At 39.4% G+C, this 19724-nt stretch overlaps 1 protein-coding gene across 8 annotated transcripts in view; it reads right to left on the minus strand.

Annotated features, from left to right (window-relative positions):
- Positions 1–3091: 3091 nt before the first annotated feature.
- Positions 3092–19724, minus strand: part of ncoa2 (nuclear receptor coactivator 2) — a 74564-nt gene continuing 57931 nt past the window's right edge. For 4 of the 8 annotated variants that reach the window (XM_057823724.1, XM_057823726.1, XM_057823727.1 and 1 more), the window contains 11 exons: positions 17140–17335; positions 16885–17076; positions 16643–16804; positions 15938–16070; positions 15692–15866; positions 15322–15624; positions 14859–14936; positions 14330–14792; positions 13293–13473; positions 13039–13201; positions 3092–7470 (listed from right to left, as the gene is read on the minus strand). In XM_057823724.1, the coding sequence (XP_057679707.1) occupies positions 7459–7470; positions 13039–13201; positions 13293–13473; positions 14330–14792; positions 14859–14936; positions 15322–15624; positions 15692–15866; positions 15938–16070; positions 16643–16804; positions 16885–17076; positions 17140–17335 (2058 nt within the window). In that variant the 3' untranslated portion in view covers positions 3092–7458. The remainder of the gene's footprint in view (positions 7471–13038; positions 13202–13292; positions 13474–14329; positions 14793–14858; positions 14937–15321; positions 15625–15691; positions 15867–15937; positions 16071–16642; positions 16805–16884; positions 17077–17139; positions 17336–19724) is intronic. The other 4 variants (XM_057823728.1, XM_057823731.1, XM_057823730.1 and 1 more) reach the window with 4 other exon arrangements.

Genomic DNA, 19724 nt, shown 5'->3' on the forward strand with positions numbered 1-19724 from the left:
GGATGGAACTGTGTCCTTCAAGGCAACGTGTTGGAACACTTATTCACCACTTTAACATTGAATTTTAACAACAAAATGAACGCAACAAATACATGTAATATCACCTTTTCACCTAAAAATATACTATTTTGGCGAAGGTGGACTTGCATTATTTTACATCACGTCACTTGACTTGATATTACATTTTAAAACTAATTTTAGTCTGGAGTGTAAATTTCACAATAGTGTACAATGATTTACATTATTTATCATTTAAAAATGGTATGGTTTTGTGTCGGAAAAACAACGGAAATAATTTCACTATGAGAAAATGTTAAAAACAAGGACATACAAATTCTAAAATGTTAAAGGCAGATTTTTATCATTATACTTTAGACGCTTACGATGCAGTTTTGTACAACATTGTAAAGGCTTTTTGTGATTTTTATCGTGAAAAAAGCTGTAACAGATATAAAATACACATACTTTTTCTTTTTTTAAATTCATATATGCATGTATGTATCCATACTTGGGAGTTAGATTTTTTTTCTAAATACCTGAACAGAAGTAACCCTGAAAAAGTTCATTTAATCATAGAGAAAACGTGATTAAATTTTGCCTAAAAACATCAAAACTTATTTCTCCAGGTCTCCACCCTAGAAAAAGTTAACAGAAGACACTCATCTATCACTGCTCTGACTCTGAGTATTAATAGGAAACATTGTATTGTAGTACAGATTCAACACTCATGAATTTTAAAGTCTCCCAACCCTTTAAAATGGAATAAAACACATTAACAATTAGACTAAATAACTTTTAAATCAATAAAGCTTACCTCGTTGCCAAACTAGAGATGTCCCTCAAGGAAACTCTTCTTCAAGTGAGATTTTGAGTTCGGTCATCTGAGGGCATCCATGCACGTTGATCCTCCGACCAGGATGCTTCCTCCTTCCTATTGGTTCCGTAGCTCATGCATCTCAATAACGCCTGATGCTCTCGCTCTCTTTCTCTCTTCAGGGACGACCCACCCTGCATGTTAACTTGTATACATTTGCATATAAAGCCCTTGGGCCCAACTCAACAATTGATATTAGCTCAAGAAAGAAAGCAAGTTCGCTGCCGGGGAACACAAATATTGCCGAGTCTTTAACACTACAATTAAAAAAATATATATATTGTGTAATGTATATTAACTTATTCACTGCCACTGACGGACGTCAAATCCAGTTCATCTGGGATTTGCTGGCGTTGAGTTAATCATGTTTAAGTATCATTGTTGGTGATAGACATTGGGGTGCTAACAGCCCTCTCAGCCAAAATGGATTGGACGTCTATTGCCGGCAATGGCATCCATTTTCGGGATAGTGGAAATTGCGCATTTTCTTTGGTTTGACTTAAAATTCCTTATAAAATGGTTCTATTTTAAATGCAAATAGCAAATTGTGTCGGTTTCATGTTTTTCGGCAAATTAAATGTAAAATATAATTGAAACAGTTGTTTTGCCATTTTAATCAAAATAAAAACCAATAAGAGAATTTAGAATTCTGCTTTTTAAATACAAATTTAAAACATTAGATATTAATGTTTAATACCAAAAACAAAAATATTTATTTTTGAAACTTACTCCTTAAAACAACAAAAGCCTTTTTAAACAATACATCAATTTATTGTTCTGCTTTTTAAATGCAATAAAAAAATATATATATATATAAAAAATTGCATGTTTAATATTTTTTTGTTTGGTTAACTTCTTAAAAACCCATGAAAATAAAATTATAAAACATTAGATGTTAATGTTAAATAAATACAAAAATTGATTTTTTTGTTTTCTTTTTGAAAGTTACCCCTTCTTAAAACAACGAAAGCCTTTTGAAACATTTTAGAAATAAATCAATTTATTGTTCTGCTTTTTAAATGCAAATTTATAATTTTTTTTAAACAAAAAATAGCATGTTAGATTTGTTTTTTAAAAAAACTTTTTAAAAAGCCTTTAAAATGAAAAAAAAAATACAAATATAGAATATTTTTTTTCGTTTTTGAAACGTACCCATTTTTAAAACAAGAAAAGCCTTTTTAAACATTTTATAAACAATTCTATTGTTCTTTTTTAAAAAATTTAAATAAATAAAAATAGCATTAATTTAATATTTTATCTTTCCTGTTTTTGAAACTCACCCCTTTTTAAACATTTAAAACATTAGATGGTAATTTTAAAAAACGTTACAAAAATTGAAATTTTTTTTTAGTTTTTGAAACTTACCCCCTTAAAACAACAAAAGCATTAAAAAAAAAAAACATTTTAGAAATCAATTTATGCTTTGCTTTTTAAAATGTAAATTAAAAACGATACACAAAAATAGCATATTTAATATTTTATTTTTTACATTATTGAAACTTACACCTTATAAAAAAAAAAACCTTTTTTAACAAAGATTTATTGTCCTTCTTTAAAATGCAAATAAACTAAGTTCTTTCCTAAAAAAAAAAAAAAAAAAAAAAAACAAAACAAAAAAAAAAAACAGGATAAAAACACAATATGGAGACTAAACAGCAGAATAGAATTTTTTTTTAAAACCCCATTTTTAAATGATCTAAAATGGAATATTTGGACAATTTTTTTAGCTCAATAATTTCTATAAACAAGTAATCGACTCTTGAAATAATTTGCTAATCCATTAGTTGATTAGTCGATTAACCCTAGTCGGCGGACGTGATGGCTCTCCGAATAAAATCATAACTACAGTAGTCCCCGGATTATGAACGAGATCCATTACTACGCTGGCGACTTACCCCAAATTTCTGCGTAAATCAGAATTAACCCTTTAAGTACCCCTAAATTTCAAAATAACTATTTAAAAACATGAATTAAACGTCATACGAATAAAAGTAAAAAGATACTGACAGGCACAATAAGGTACTGTTAATGCGACCAAAAAAAAAAGTAAATGACAGACGAGGCTCAAGCGCCATAAAGTTGAAATCACGAAAGTCGCGTACGTCATTACCCGGGGACTACTTGTACACTGTAAACCCACAACAAAGATGACCTTAACACACAGTGTGATTGCATTTCAACCCCCAACCCAAAAAACAGTCAAGAGAATGAAGAATCTCAATAACAGAATTCTTTATTTACAAGGCAAATAGCATCAGCGAAGCCATATTAGTTCACAACTTGCATAACTGTGGTTTTTAACTTCTCCTGTGGTTTGACGTTACTTTTGCATAAAACGCTCTCACACGTGCGCACGCACACACACACACACACACACAAAAGGGTGGTGGTGGGGGGGGGGGGGGTACAGTGTGATTCTTGTGAACAATGCGGGATGCATTCACACCAGCTGTGGAAAAGCAAACAAGAAATCTAGTATAATACATGAAATAGCGCTTCCTTTGTGGATCATGATGTCGCACCCGGTAGTTTTGTACAAGTCATTTTACAAATGTATACACACGGCCATGTATCATACAAGAGCGCACAAGATCTAAGGCAATATGCTAGCTTTTTATTTGTTTTTTTTGTTTTGTTTTTTTAAACGCTAGGAAATTGGCAGACGATACAAAAGGGCGTTAAAAGGAGGCTAAGTTGTCGTTCAGGAAAGTGATCGTTGCCCGCTCATGGCTTTTCCGCGTTCTTTGGAAGTCATTTTGCGACGGGCTGGGATAAAAGCGCTAAAAATGGCTCAAGAAGGCTAATTTGATTCAATCAAAAACAGTGTTTTTTTCAGAAATTCATTGGAGAGTCTTATTAGCTGCTCTTGACAGAGGATTAAGAATATACGCCAATGTAATGTAGTCAAAAAGTCCTTGGTGCAGGTTATTTGTATTAGCGTTGAATAATTTAAGCATTGAATAATCACAAAAAGTGGAAATTAACTCATTGGCTGCCATTGACGGTGCTAGACGTCCAATTCGTCCCTTATTTTCTTGTCATGCACAAATTATGACTTTTTTTGTTATTCAGTTAACTTTAATAAATCTATTGTGACTGGAAGGGGACGAATGAACAAATCTACTGCCAATGGCACTAAAGGATTATCATTCACAGCCGGTCCTTCCCGTTTAAATTAATTGGACCATTCATTGTAAGTCATCGCGAAAACCCCCCCAAAATCATCAAATAATTGTGGATAATTTGCGAAAAAATATTAAACACTGTCTCTGATTGGACCCTGTTGACCTGACATCATTGATTTTTTTTCCTTTGTCATAAGTGTGTAAAACGTAAAAATGTATGTTTTGAAAAGACAAATTCTGAATTCCAATTGAACTTTTTGAGGGTGCGGGTGGGGAACCATTTTCGGTTTTTGAAAGGTTCTCCGGCAGCCATTTTGACAATAGGATTCAACTGTATAACTGGACTTGATGGGGGGGGGAAAAAATCTTTACTTAATTTATGGTTTTTATGTAAATACAATGTGTGGGTAGGGTATTAAGGCTTAACTATCAGTTTCAAAAATTGGACAAAAGTAGTATACACACCCCTCTTGAAAATGCTATACCTTCTACAAAAATCTAACATTAAAAAAAAAAGCATGTATTAACTTATTACTTGCTTAATTACTACTTATTACTAGTATTATAATAATTGATTATTAGTGCTGCAACAATTAGTCGATTAACTCGACTAATTCAATTAGAAAAAAAATCTTCGAATGAAATTTTGCTGCTTCAAAGATTCGTTTAATTAGAGTGCCGTTGTAATGGTTTGTTTTCACATTGTTGCATTTTGTTTTATTGATTTGGTTGGATACACGTCCCTCTCGTGGCAACAGTGACTAAGACACAACTCATCTAACATGGCTGAATCCAGCTGCTTCCTGTTAAAACCAACAAAAGTTAAGTTTTGTTTGAGCAAATGTTTTTTATGCATTCGTAATTTAGTTTATAGCTATCTTTAGCAGAATATGGGTTTGAGCGATTTGTTATGAGTATTGTTAAAAAACATTAGCATTTTATAGCATTTAAGCTAGCAGACATTTGCAACGTATGTTAGCCAGTTGTTCTTTTTTTGTATGATTTTTATGCATTTGCAATGTAGTCTATAGATATCTTTAGCAGAATATGTGAACAATTTATTTTTTAGCATTGTTAAAAAAACTAGCATTTTAAAGCATTTAAGCTAGCAAACCTTTGCAATGCAAATTAGCCAACTGTTCTTGTGTTGTACTTAGATCCTCATTCTTTTTTTTTCTTTAGCAGAATATGTGTTTGAACGATTTGTTATGAGCATTGTTAAAAAACTTAGCATTTTATAGCATTTAAGCTAACGGACATTTGCGATGCAAGTTAGCCAATTGTTCTTGTGTTGTACTTAGATCCTCATTCATTTTTTTTTTTTACTTTAGCAGAATATGTGTTTGAACAATTTGTTATGAACATTGTTAAAAAACATTAGTATTTTATAGCATTTAAGCTAGCAGACATTTGCAACGCAAGTTAGCCAATTGCTCTTTTGTTGTACTTAGATCCTCATTCATTTTTTTACTTTAGCAGAATGTGTTTGAACGATTCGTTATGAGGATTGTTAAACATTAGCATTTTATAGCATTTAAGCTAGCAGACTTTTGCAATGCAATTTGGCCATTTGTTCTTTTTTTTGTATGTTTTTTATGCATTCATAATTTAGTTTATAGATATCTTTAGTAGAATATGTGTTAGAACGATTTGTTATGAGCATTGTTAAAAAAACAAGCATTTTATAGCATTTAAGCTAGCGGACTTTTGCAATGCAAATTAGCCAATTGCTCTTTTGTTGTACTTAGATCCTCATTCATTTTCATCTTTTCTATGAAATTCTGCATAGTTTGAAGAAACACTCGGGAATTTTATTTAGCATTTGCATTTAATCCTCTTTTGAAAGTATAATCTTAGTAAACCTTTGTTATACATCTGCTAAAATTGATTCTGCAACACATTAAATGTTCCTAATCAAATTACACGATTATTCAAACTACTTGATAGATTAATCATTACTTAAATAATCGATTGCTGCAGCCCTAATCATAAAAAAAAAAAAAAAAAAAAAAATCACTTGCTTAATGATGGGTTAACAAAGGGGTGTGAAGACATTTTCATAGTTTACGACACAATGTTATGTTTGCGTTTCTTCATGATCTAATGTCATTTTAAAAAAATGCATTTTAATAAGTTTAAATGAGCAGGAATTGGGAATTTCTAAAGCTAGAATGTTTCTGAAATTGATTTTTTTAACTGCTTATACTTGCTGTACCTGAAAAACTTCCAGCTTATGTGTGCATTGCACTCACATAGTACGTGTTGTGGTAGTTAGTATAAACATCCAATCCATTATGATTACTTTTGTGTGGCTAAAACGCTACTTTCCAATAAATGTAACTTGAAAATGTTTTCGAATCGCAGGTTCCCCACCCCTGAAATCCGACAGATATTAAAAAAAAAAAAAAAAGCGTGGCACGAAAAAAAAAAACTTTTTTTTGCGCCATTTTAGCTCCAACAACTGCCTGAGGACGTTTCAATATGGCTGTCTGTCTATTAAGAGCCTCGGCCAAGTGCTGCATAATCCAAAACTTGTCTTAAAAACAGCATTAAAAATAAGGGCCTTTTAACACTGCATCCCCCCCAAAAAAGTATCTTTCCTTCCATTTAGGAAACTGTACAAGAATTACAAAAAAAAAAAAAGTTATTGCTCGTTTACATGACACCAAAAATGCACCTAGCAGCTTGTATTGAACAACATAGAAAGCTCCTTGTTTTTATTTAAAAGTTATTGTATGGCTGTGTCGACCGTGTCTACGCTAAAGGCGAGAAGAAGCAGTAATAAGCGATATCTGTACACTGTATACACCCAGCCTCACCCTGCTCTGCTTTGTACCGGATGTGGTGAAAATCAAGAAAAAATGAAGAAAACAAAATAATAAGCAGACAGGGCGGACTAAACACAAAAGAGAAATCAAATAAATAGAAAAAAAAAACAGTATTACTTATCGGTATGTACAATTCATTCGATTTGGACTTCTTTTTTAAAGAATAGTCTCTTATTAAGTCTCAGATGCTACGAAGATAAAGCCATCTACAGGAATTATTCTTATTAAAACGGAATCTATACAGAAAAATAAAACTTAATTTAATACACTATATAAACCTCAAATCATTCTTCTGCAGTGTTTGCCACGACTTCAACCTCACGCGCCGCACCCCGAACAAGATGAATTATCGTCGTACAATAAGGAACCGTTTAAAAAGGCAAACTTTTTTTCCCGTGAGAAACCGGTTTGGTTTTCTTTTTCTTTTTTTTTCGAGATGAGATTGTAAATAGCCGCAGTCCGCTGAGAGGAATACATTCATCAGGACGAAAAAAGAGGCGGGGCCTACAGTAAGTCACACTACGGTGAATGCAGACAGAAGCCTGGCTGTATTTTTGTCATCTTTGAGGGCTGCGGGTCGCTTACGTTCGCACACTTTTTTTTTTGCTCCGGAGGTCCAACTCAATACGAGTCAACAGTATTTCTGCAAAAAGAAAGACAAAAGACAGACAGCGTGAAATAACGTAGCGGCGGTTCATGAGCATAAAACGTGCAGGCTAATGGGCAAACAGTAAATAATTGACATAATCTAAGTGCCGATATGTTTCTATTGTCCTGCCCGGGGGCGGGGCAGGGGGGGTAAATCCAGACGTAACCGCCTGATGAAATATTGATGGGCTTTTATTGGGCCCTGAAAGCATGGCGGTGTAGCCGCGGTTAATGACACCTGGCGGGACAACTTGAGAGTCGACGGAGTGGGTACAAAAGGGGAGGAAGAAGGACGTCCCGCTGTATGTCAAACTAACCCCCCCCATCAGAAATTCCTTAATGAATTCAGTTAAAGTAAATCTATCCATTTTCATTCATTGGACAGATGTACTGTATTGGCCCGAATATAAGACGCCCCTGATTATAATACGACCCCGTCTTTTCCAAAACTCAAGTTTGAAAAAAGACTTTTTGAACACCAAATTAATTTTTATACAGAAAATAATTACACTATATCCGAAACAAATGATTACAACCACATATTTGAGAGAAAAAGCATGTTATTTTGCCTCATTCACATCTTAATATCTGAACCTTTAAATATGTAAACTAAAGTGCAATCACGTTCATAAATGAGTGGCTTCTGGTTTTAGAAATGTAAATAAACCAATCTATTGTGATAAAAGAACAAAATTGCAATAACTGCATCAAAAGTCTAACTAACTGTAGTCTTGAATAAGGAAAAACATTGCAATAAAATAATGCAAACTGGTTAAACTTGAGAGTAGCTGAGATCTGTCATGACAGAACATCGCTTCAATGATATCTGGCACCATTTCGCGTCGTGAATGGGTCTAACGTCTAGAACGTGAATATAAGACGACCCCCACTTTTTCAGTCTTATTTCAATGCAAAAAACATCGTCTTCTATTCGGGCCAATACGGTATATAATCAAGTTTTCAGTGAAAATGTACAGTATCACAAAAGTGAGTACACCCCTCACATTTCTGCAGATATTTAAATATATCTTTTCATGGGACAACACTGACAAAATGACACTTTGACACAATGAAAAGTAGTCTGTGTGCAGCTTACAATGGGGCAAATAAGTATTTAGTCAACCATTAAATGTGCAAGTTCTCCCACTTGAAAATATTAGAGAGGCCTGTAATTGTCAACATGGGTAAACCTCAACCATGAGAGACAGAATGTGGAAAAAAAACCCAGATAATCACATTGTTTGATTTTTAAAGAATTTATTTGCAAATCATGGTGGAAAATGAACTTTTGGTATTGACCAAATACTTATCTCAATACTTTGTTATGTACCCTTTGTTGGCAATAACGGAGGCCAAACGTTTTCTGTAACTCTTCACAAGCTTTTCACACACTGTTGCTGGTATTTTGGCCCATTCCTAGATGCAGATCTCCTCTAGAGCAGTGATGTTTTGGGGCTGTCATTGGGCAACACGGACTTTCAACTCCCTCCACCGATTTTCTATGGGGTTGAGATCTGGAGACTGGCTAGGCCACTCAATGACCTTGAAAGGCTTCTTACGAAGCCACTCCTTTGTTGCCCTGGCTGTGTGTTTGGGATCATTGTCATGCTGAAAGACCCAGCCACATCTCATCTTCAATGCCCTTGCTGATGGAAAGAGATTTTCACTCAAAATCTCTCGATACATGGCCCATTCATTCTTTCCTTTACACAGATCAGTCGTCCTGGTCCCTTTGCAGAAAAACAGCCCCAAAGCATGATGTTTCTGCCCCCATGCTTCACAGTGGGTATGGTGTTCTTCGGATGCAATTCAGTATTCTTTCTCGCCCAAACACGAGAACCTGTGTTTCTACCAAAAAGTTCTATTTTGGTTTCGTCTGACCATAACACATTCTCCCAGTCCTCTTCTGGATCATCCAAATGCTCTCTAGCGAACCGCAGACGGGCCTGGACGTGTACTGGCTTCAGCAGATGGACACGTCTGGCAGTACAGGATTTGAGTCCCTGGCGGCGCATTGTGTTACTGATTGTAGCATTTGTTACTGTGGTCCCAGCTCTCTGTAGGTCATTCACTAGGTCCCCCCGTGTGGTTCTCGGATTTTTGCTCACCGTTATTGTTATCATTTTGACGCCACGGGGTGAGATCTTGCATGGAGCCCCAGATCAAGGGAGATTATCAGTGGTCTTGTACATCTTACATTTTCTAATAATTGCTCCCACAATTGATTTCTTTACACCAAGCTTTTTACCTATTGCAGATTCAGTCTTCCCAGCCTGGTGCAAGTAGACAATTTTGTCTCTGGTGTTCTTCGATAGCTCTTTGGTCTTGGCCATAGTGGAGTTTGGAGTGTGACTGACAGAGATTGTGGACAGGTGCCTTTCATACTGATAATGAGTTAAAACAGGTGCCATTATTGCAGGTAAAGAGTGGAGCCTCGATAGACCTCGTTCGAAGAAGTCAGACCTCTTTGACAGCCAGAAATCATGCTTGTTTGTAGGTGACCAAATACTTATTTTCCACCTTGATTTGCAAATAAATTCTTTACTATAAAATCAAACAATGTGATTTTCTGTTTTTTTTTTTTCCACATTCTGTCTCTCATGGTAGAGGTTTACCCATGTTGACAATTACAGGCCTCTCTAATCTTTTCATGTAGGAGAACTTGCACAATTGGTGGTTGACTAAATACTTATTTGCCCCACTGTATATAATAGAGTTAATTTATTTCCCCTCAAAATATAGCCATTAATATCTAAACCCCTGGCAACCAAAGTGAGTACACATTATGGGAACTACGTACATCCCTAAATGTCCAAATTGAGTACCGCTTGTCATTTTGCCTCCAAAATGTCACGTGACTCGTTACAGGAGTGCTGTCAGCATTGCTGCAGAGATTGAAGGCGGGGGTGGGGGTGGGGTTTGGTGTCAGCCTGTTAGTGCTCAGACCATACGCCGTACTCTACATCAAATTGGTGTGCATGGCTGTCACCCCAGGAGGAAGCCTCTTCTGAGGACGGTACACAAGAAAGCCCGCAAACAGTTTGCTGAAGACATGTCAACAAAGTCCATGGATTACTGGAACCATGTCCTATGGTCTGATGAGACGAAGATTAATTTGTTTGGTTACGATGGTCTCAAGCATGTGTGGCGGCGACCAGCTGAGGAGTACAAAGATAAGTGTGTCATGCCTACAGTCAAGCATGTTGGTGAGAATGACAGTCCCACCTCTTCAATCTCTGCAGCAATGCTGACAGCACTCCTGTAACGAGTCACATCGCATTTTGGAGGGAAAATGACAAGCAGTACTCAATTTGGACATTTAGGGATGTACGTAGTTCCCATGCGGTGTACTTACTTTTGTTGCCAAGGGTTTAGATATTAATGGCTATATTTTGAGTTATTTTGGGGAGAAAATAAATTAACTATTATATAAGCTGCACACAGACTACTTTTCATTGTGTCATTTTGTCAGTGATGTCCAATGAAAAGATATACCTAAATATCTGCAGAAATGCGAGGGGTGTACTCACTTTTGTGATAGGCTGTATTTCAACAATACCTCAATACAATTTTTCAGTAACTTATGCACTAACAAATAACAACTCAAATGCTCGCCTTCTGATTTAAACTTGGTAGTTATCATCAGAGGTGGGTAGTTAAGTGTTACATTTACTTTTTGAGAAAATCTATTTCCAAGAGTAGTTTTACTAAGCCATACGTTGTACTTTTACTTGAGTAGATTTGTGAAGAAAAAAACGCTACTCTTACTCAGTTATTTTGGGTGACATGACTTTTTCATATTAGATTTATTTAGTTTTTTTGCAAGCAATGCCAAGAGTAGCTCTACAAATTTCATAAATGCGATGTTACACCTATAATCCCATGACTATTATACCAATCATACGCAAGCTTGCTATTTGATGATAAGGCCAGGCTGTTCAATCACGTGACGTCTTTAAAGCACAGTAAAAAATGAAGTATTTGACATAGAGTGCTTCCCCCAACATCACTTGAAAGCGTTGACTTCAACCTCTCTCCCAGTCTTTATTTGGAACCGATTCACCACGAAAAAACGGATATGATCCTTTTTTCATGATGCAGTGATCCCTCGTTTTTCACCCGCAGCGATAAGTGAAAAACCGCGAAGTAGAGCCTTAAAATTTTTTTTTTCTTCAAAGTTTTTATTCGGATTTATCATTAGAAAGCGATACATATGTTTTTTTTTTTTTTTACCATTTACCCCCAAAGTATAATTAAAAAAAAACTTATGTGTATATATTTTTTTATGTTTTTTAAACAAGAAAAAAAGTAGACACCCAATCCATTTTAAAAAAGTAAAAAAAAAAATAAAAAAATGCTTGTCTTTATTAAATGCTTCATTGAGTGTCCACTCAAATCTGCTCCAGCTGCTCACTTAAACACACGGAGTTGCCACATCAACTGCTTAACAAGTTAAACGATGATTGACACATGCGGCCCTTCGAGGGTCGAGTCTCTGGCAAGATTAAAGCTTAACTGTCATTCAATCAAAGTTTACTTTAATAAGCAACTCCAGTTCACTCTCTGACGAATCGAGCGTGAGACTATACGATTGGCTTGGGACAGCTCATCTGTATTTTCTTTTTTTGTAATTGAAAAAAAAAAATCTGCGATGGACTGACGGCACGACGTTTGAAGCGCGACGTAGCGAGAGATCACTGCAGTAACTATGAAGGGATTATTCACCATTCAAACTAGGAACTATTTTCTCCACTAGAGATACCCATGCTCTTTGGATGAATAATGCTTCATTTCTGTCATTTTTTTCTCTTGCCAGAATTCAATGATTTTTTTTTTGTTTGTAATTCTTTGTCTGAACGTGGTTATGTAATGGGTTATTGTACAGTATCATTGTAATAACTATAACGATAAAAATCAAATTTGTAAGCAGTGTTACTCATTACTTGAGTATTCTTTTCCACCAAATACTTTTCTACTTGTACTTGAATACATTTTTTGGAAGACTACTTTTACTTGAGTATCATATTTTGAAGTAACACTGCTCTTACTTGACTACAATTTTTGGCCACTCTATCCACCTCTGGCTATCATCGTTTGCTCCGTTTCCCAATTTCTTGAATTAGACAAGTCCAGAACCTTAACACCGTGAAGTTGGGGCTCCTCATCAGACGCAAATTTATATAAAAATGATGTCAATCGTTTGTGCTGCTATCGTTTTAGAAATATTGAGATAATTTCTAGTGATGATGTCACGCAGCCGCCCCCATTTATTGCAAAAAGGACCCGAAATGGTACCATTCGTTTATGCTGCTATCGTTTTATAGATATCGAGATATTTCGAGTGATGACACCAATCGCAGCCTCTCTGTCGGGGCTGATGGAGTGTACCCTCTCTCTCAATAACAGAGGGGTGTCCCAACAACTAGCGCAAACGTGCCATGAATATAATCTAGCCTTATGTCCAATCCATTTTGACTGGATGGTTTGGGCATCTATTATTGAAAATGGCACTGAAACATAATCGTTCACTACACAGTAAATGAGGAGTTAGGCCTGAGTTTACCTGCTCCTGTCCCATGGAGGGTAAGCCGGGCGACGACATGGTGACGCCCATCTGGCCCATTTGCCCCATTCCGGGGACGCCATTGTACATGCTGCCGTTATTCTGCTGCTGCTGTTGCTGCTGCTGGGTGAACTGAGGGGACGCCTGCTGTTGTGAGAACATGCTGGGGGAAAAAAAAAAGGACACCAAAAAAAATCACATCGTTTCAATTTCCACTCAATTATTATCTTTTTTTTTTTTTTTTTGGTGCTGACCTGTTGCCCGCCACGTTCCCCTGTGTCCAGCCGTTAATGTCGGGCGAGCCCTGGAAGGGGGCGCCGCCCGGGCCCTGCTGCATCATGGGGGATTGCTGAGCATGCGCCACTCGCGGGGACAGCAGCGGGCTAGGTGGCGCGCCGGGACCCCCGAAACCGCCCTCTGCCTGCTGGCTCATACCTGTAGCGATGAAAATATTTATTAAAAGCGTTGCTTAGCAGACTCAGGTCGGTATTAGGGATGTTGACTGTGAGCGAGAAAGGAAGCGATGAGGTTACAGAGGACAATTAATGGGAAAATATGAGTATTTATGACCAAAATCTGGAAATTCATACATGGATTACGAGTGGTGTGAGACTGTTAAAATAAGATTTAAAAAAAGTAAATGTAGGAAAAGCCAATTTTATGTACTTAAGACGCCCTCTGGTGGACAAAAAAAAATATTGCGCCAGCTAAACTCAAAGGGCACTCTTGTGAATAACATAGGAAAGGGTCTTAACATGCCTGATCTACATTTTAGTGAAAATTGTTGTATTTTAGGAGTTTCAAACTAGAGGCTGTCAATCATCATATCATTTCAATAATAATAGAGACCTAACATCCACATATGTGTGCATTACATTTTGAGTCATGTAAGCTAACACATGTACAACACTAAACGTTAGTGTTGTGTATTATTGCGAAATGTAATGTCCACGAATTTTTAAATGACGATAAATAGTTACTCGCCCCTAAAGTGTTAAGGGTTGATGAGTGAAACCTAACAGAAAGTCGTCTATTTATGTTTGAAGCAGTCATTTAGGTGGGAATTCATGAAAAGTAGGGAAGGAAAATGACACAAAAATTAGCTTTGGAAATCGTTTTTACCAATTCACGCACAATTGGACATTTTTTATGAAGACTCATGACAAGTAGGAAAATTAAAAAAGCATTTTGCTGACACACACACACACACACACATAGAGAAAGGGGATTTAAGGTGAATTGGGCATGCGTGAAGCAGGCGGGGTGGGGAGCAGGGTAGCGCGAGCAGTACCTGAGTTGGGAAACTGAAAGGCACTGTGCTGTATTTGGGGGCTGAGTACGGCCCCGTACTGTCCGCCCATCATGTTTGTGTTTCCCATCATCATCTGCTGGGAGGAGGAGGAGGAGGAAGTGGAGGAGGAAGAGGAGGTGCCATGCAAGTGGAGCTGGGGGTTGGTGGCGAGAGACGGCAGGCTGGGGGAGGACAGAGGCGAGGAGGAGGAGGAGAAGGGGCTGCTAGGAGGAGGTGGCGAGGCCAGGCCTGTACCGGTACCGTAGTTGGGCGGGTAGGGGAACTGCTGGGGGTTGGCCTGGGGGATCCGCGGGTTGCTCATGTTGGGTGGCAAGTTGAGGCCCTGCGCCCGCATGGCCATGCTCCTCTGCTGCTGCTGCTGTTGCTGTTGCCGTTGTCGAAGGGTGTTGCTCAGCAGCTCGCGGTGACGCTGCGCTAGCATCTGGGCGTTGATGGTCCCCTGCTGGATACGACCACGCCACGGTAAGGCGGCGTCCGGTGCCGTCAAACGTCTCAATGGTCGACTTACCTGATTGGGAGCATTGGATCTGAGAGGTAGGTTGACATTTGACACGCTACTCATCTGAGACATCATTGGCTGTCGGTTCTGATTGGAACAAAACAAAAGTATGTTAAAGTCATAGATTCAAAGGGAACCTGGGACTTCTAAGACTTGTATGCTCTAATGAGCCACAATTGTTCTCTTTTCTCTCCACAGAGCTGTGGGTTGAGTTCCCAATGTTGTACCTGCATCCAATTTCAGCTCATCAGTAGTGTCTTTAAACCGATCCTCGGCGGCTTGCAGAGATCCCATTTGACAGTTTGTATATCCCTTGTACTACTACATACTAACATTTACCTTTAGGAATTACATGTCTTTCTCTATGTGGTACCCTTTAAAGTGTCATTTTTTTAAGAGCGCGTGAAGGCAGCGCATCAAAAATTCCCTCGCTTTGTTCTTATTGTTATTATTTAAATGAAGTAAAAGCAACCTGCTGCGACTGTAGCCGATGTTGCAGCTGTAGCCTCAGCGTGTTGGGCTGGTTCGGGACCACCCCGCCGGGCCTCAGTCCCGCCCGGGCCTGCATTCTCATCATGGGGTACCCGGGCCGCGGCGCCATCTGGCCAGCCATGGGGTGGAACCCCGCCTCTTGCATGGGCGCGCCAGGGTAGCCCCTCTGCGCCATGTGGGAGGGAGGCGGGCCAAACTGCTGCTGGCCATACATGGGGGGCTTCTGCTCCAGCATCAAGGAGGAAGGGTCTTGTGGGAACTGGTCCTGGTCTAGTGTCTGGTTCTGAAAGGGAGTCACGTGATGTAGAGACGGGACGCCGTACAAAGGAGACAGTGATCTGGGAACTTACCTGTTCTATCAGAGCAGGGATGCCAAGCATCTGGTCCAGTTCCTCCAGACCGTCGCAATCCTTCAGCGCCGTGTAGAGCTGAGACATGAGAGCCCCTTCGTCCACCGGACCCCCTTCGCTCCCGCCCAGGCCCATACTACACAGCAAATCCTCCTGAGGAGTCGGGTGTAGTGACCTAGCCAGAGTCCACATAGGAGTTAAACCAAGTCACAGACGGAATTTGCTGCCAACCGAATTCTTCCATACCTGTTCTGGTTGACGAAAGCAGTCTGCTCAATGGGCATCATGCTGTCCGGCCAGGGTGCCGTCTGATTGGGCGGAGCCTGCTGTTGCTGCTGAGTGAAGTGGCCCACCATACTCATGTCCATGTCGGGTTGGGCTAAAAAATATAAGACTGTTTTCAGACTTAAACTCACTGGCTGCCATTGACAGCGATCGAGGTTTAATTTATTTGAACTGGGAAGTTTGAAAGCGAATTAACGAACCCTCATTTTGCTTAGCATCATTGTCACTTTTGGTATGTTCAATCTCTCGACAAGCTAGCGAAATTGTGCTAACATTGTTAGCTTGGAATTTTTCAAATGCCATTGGGATTTGAAGAGAATTCTGCAAGCTAGCAAGTCAAGGTAAAGTGGATTTTAGGACCTCCACTAGTAGGTTTGTATATTGTTGCGCATTTCAGTTTGCGAGTATGCTTGTGTTCAAGAACGAATAAAGGGATTGAAAAAAAAAAATTAAACGCAGTATGTTTGTACTATGAAACGTAGGAGGTGATTACATTTTGTGGTAAGGAGGTCAAAGAGGTCGTAAATATGGTGTGTTTAGGCGTCCAATCATCACTCTAGTCGTAATTTAAAGTACCTAAAATATATTGACTCTGATGTATTCGAACATTAGAACAGACACCAATTGGACTTAATTGCGATTGTCCACATGACACTTATTCCTCACCATTGGACATCATAGAGGTCTGGAGCATTTGCCTCGGCCCAGGCTGCCCGCCTGACCTCATGGGGGCGCCGCCAGGGCCCATCCGACCTTGGGCAATTTGAGGAGTCAAGGCTGAGCCCGCCCAACCTTCTTGCTGACGAGCGGCACCCGGACCCATCATTCCTGGAAGATATGAAGACAAACAGTGAGTGGAGTTTCTAATTAGCGAACGTCCAAAGTAGAAAACCGTTCCGACAACACACCCGGGACGACCATATTGGCCTGGTTCGCCATCATGCCGTGGTTTCCCACCATGCCTTGCTGCTGTTGCTGTTGAACAAGCGTGTAAGGACTGGTGTTTCTCATGGGGTATTGCGGCGACGCGCTCATTTCTAGCGACACGCTCCTGGCCGGTCCGGCCCTACCGGGCAAGCCTGCTCGTACGCCAGCAAAATCTGTAATGGAAGGTGAATAAGTGACACCGTGGCGGTGGGGCATTTGTTTTCCTTGCGCCTTACTCGTGGGACCCATGCCACCAGCGACGTTCTTGTGTTGCGGGTGTGCCGCCGCCGGGCTGTTCTCGGACATCTGCAGGATGTCGTTGATAATGTTTTGCTTGTCCATGGGACTGGGCAGCGACACGGGCCGCGGCTCGCAGAACAGCTGCGGCTGGGCATTCTGGAGGTCGTTTAAAATGTCGTCCAGCTCCGACGACTGCACACAGAGGAGACGGAGGTGACACTTGAGAAATTTCAAGGCATGGAAAGGAGAGTGGGCTGGAGGTAAATAAGTTGCAAGTGCGTCAAGCGGCCGCCAGAGGGCAGCAGACAAGCATTATGTGGTGTGATAAGAACAGCTGGTTTAACAGGATGCACTTTATTATCTTATTGGCTCCCATTGATCATTTGCTTTTTGCATATGAATTAACTAAGGCTGACATGATTAGTCCATAACTCGCTCATTTGCTGCCACTGACGGCGCTAGACGTCCAACTGGGAGAGGTGGCCGGCAGAGAACAATCGCAACAAGCAAATGGATTATCAAATGAATCGACAACTATTTTAACAGTTCATTCATCATTTTTAGAAAAACTAAAAATTGTCCAAATAATCCTTTTGGTCTGTCATTATTAAGTATTTTCTTGTTTATTGATTATTTAAAAAACAAAAAAGACTCTCTCTTAAAAAAACAACAAAAAAAAAAACTCATTTTAAAAATGTTATATTTTGAAAAATCAAAAAGACCAAAAAAGATTCCCTTTTCACCATTTAATTTATCAAACAATATTTTAAATAAACTTTCTTGGTTTTGCTTATTATAAGTTTTATCCACCAGCAAAAAAAAGGATTTCTCTAATACTCGATGAAAGCAGATCTGTACTGTGTCATGAATCAACATGGGAATGGGATATTAACAAACATCTGCTATTTCTTTAGAAAACAATTACATCGTTACGCAAATTTTGGCTCCAATGCACATTTCTAGCTGAAATATATAAATAACACGTCATTCATATTCGAGCCGATTAGTCAACAATCAAAATAATCGTTTGCGTCAGCTCTAGCTGCAACCCTGAGGAAAAAAAAAAAAAAAAAGAACACTGTGATTGTGATAATTATGACATGAAATTTTCATAGGCTTTCATCTGGTGGCAAGCGGAAGGATATATACAGCAGTGCTACAGTGAGTACGGAGGGGGGTGAGACAGAGAAAAGCCCTAATGAGGTCAGGAATGATGTAATGCTCCTGTACACTCTCACTTGCCTCCCTTCCTCACTCACTCTTCCATTCCCACCCCCCTTCACTTTCTATTCTCTCGGCCACACCGCTTTGCTTTTACCCTTAATGGCTCCAGTTTCTATCAATCCCTCCCCGTAACAGGATGCGCATCCCGAGCGGGAACGGCCGTCTTGTAAGCTTTAAAACAAATATCTTAAGGAAGTTGCCGTGTCAAAGGGAGAATTTTAGGCAGTGACACTGCAAGTCACAAGACGGGGGAAAAAAAGGAAGTTCTTTCTCTTATTTCGGTCAAAGTTGATGACGGCAGAAAAATGAAAATGCGGGCGTGCGCGATATTCCCGCTTCCTTTCGCCACCAGTCAACTCTGCTCTGATTTCACATGTACTCTTGCATCAATAATTCAGCCCTCAAACAATCATGAGCATTACAGTAGGGAGGACGTGTGGGGGTGTTACACTAGTGCAGTCGCTGAGGTTAGACAAGTCGAAGAGCGGTTGTCCAAACACGGCCGAGCCGACCCGTCATTTCGGAGTCGTCGGCCGGGTAATATTAACCGCTCTTCGCAGAGGATAAACTGCGATATAATCACGTGACAGACCGCGATCGACGTCAATGTCAGCCCTTGCTGATCGAACGAATAGGCTTACAAACCATACTTTGCTGTATAGATTCTCAATAAGGTTGATGTCAGGGGTCAGTGGTGGTCACACAATGAGTTTTTACTCCTTTTACACCCAACGGCGTGTAAAACAAAGCATCTCTGTCTGCTCCATTTCCAAGTCTGGTTCCGCTCACCACTATCACCATGGCAGCGGCGAGAGCACGCAGCAGCATATGGCTCATCGTGTTCACTCCGCCTGCTGAGGCTGGGCTCTCCTGGGGCTAAGTGCGCCACCCTTCGTGCGTCTTCCTTTTGTTTCCATGGTACAGGAGTCTTGATCAGCTAAGCAGCTACCACCATCGATTGACAAATGATCGATTGACAAGTAAATCCAAAACTTTTGGTCGTCAATTGAGCGTTTAGAGCAATGGTTCTTAACCTTGCTAAAAGTACCGAACCTCACGAGTTTCCCGTGCATTCACCGAACACTTCGGTATCAGATTATAAAGCTTTTTTTCATCCAAATTTAACACTGATATATCTAAGCTAGCAAGACATTACCTAAGAAAATTCTTATTCAAATTTCCTGATGGCATGTTCTTAAAAAGGTCCAAATTTGAGGCCCCTTCCTCATATCAAGTCAGCGCATGAACCTTAACCTTCGGTGAGGACCCATTAGACTTCCTCACCGAACCCCTGGGGTTCAATCGAACCCAGATTAAGAACCAATGGTTTAGAGAAACTGTTGACCTAAAAAAGTGA

This window comes from Corythoichthys intestinalis, chromosome 20 (assembly GCF_030265065.1).
Source record: "Corythoichthys intestinalis isolate RoL2023-P3 chromosome 20, ASM3026506v1, whole genome shotgun sequence".
In the NCBI taxonomy this organism is placed as follows: domain Eukaryota; kingdom Metazoa; phylum Chordata; class Actinopteri; order Syngnathiformes; family Syngnathidae; genus Corythoichthys; species Corythoichthys intestinalis.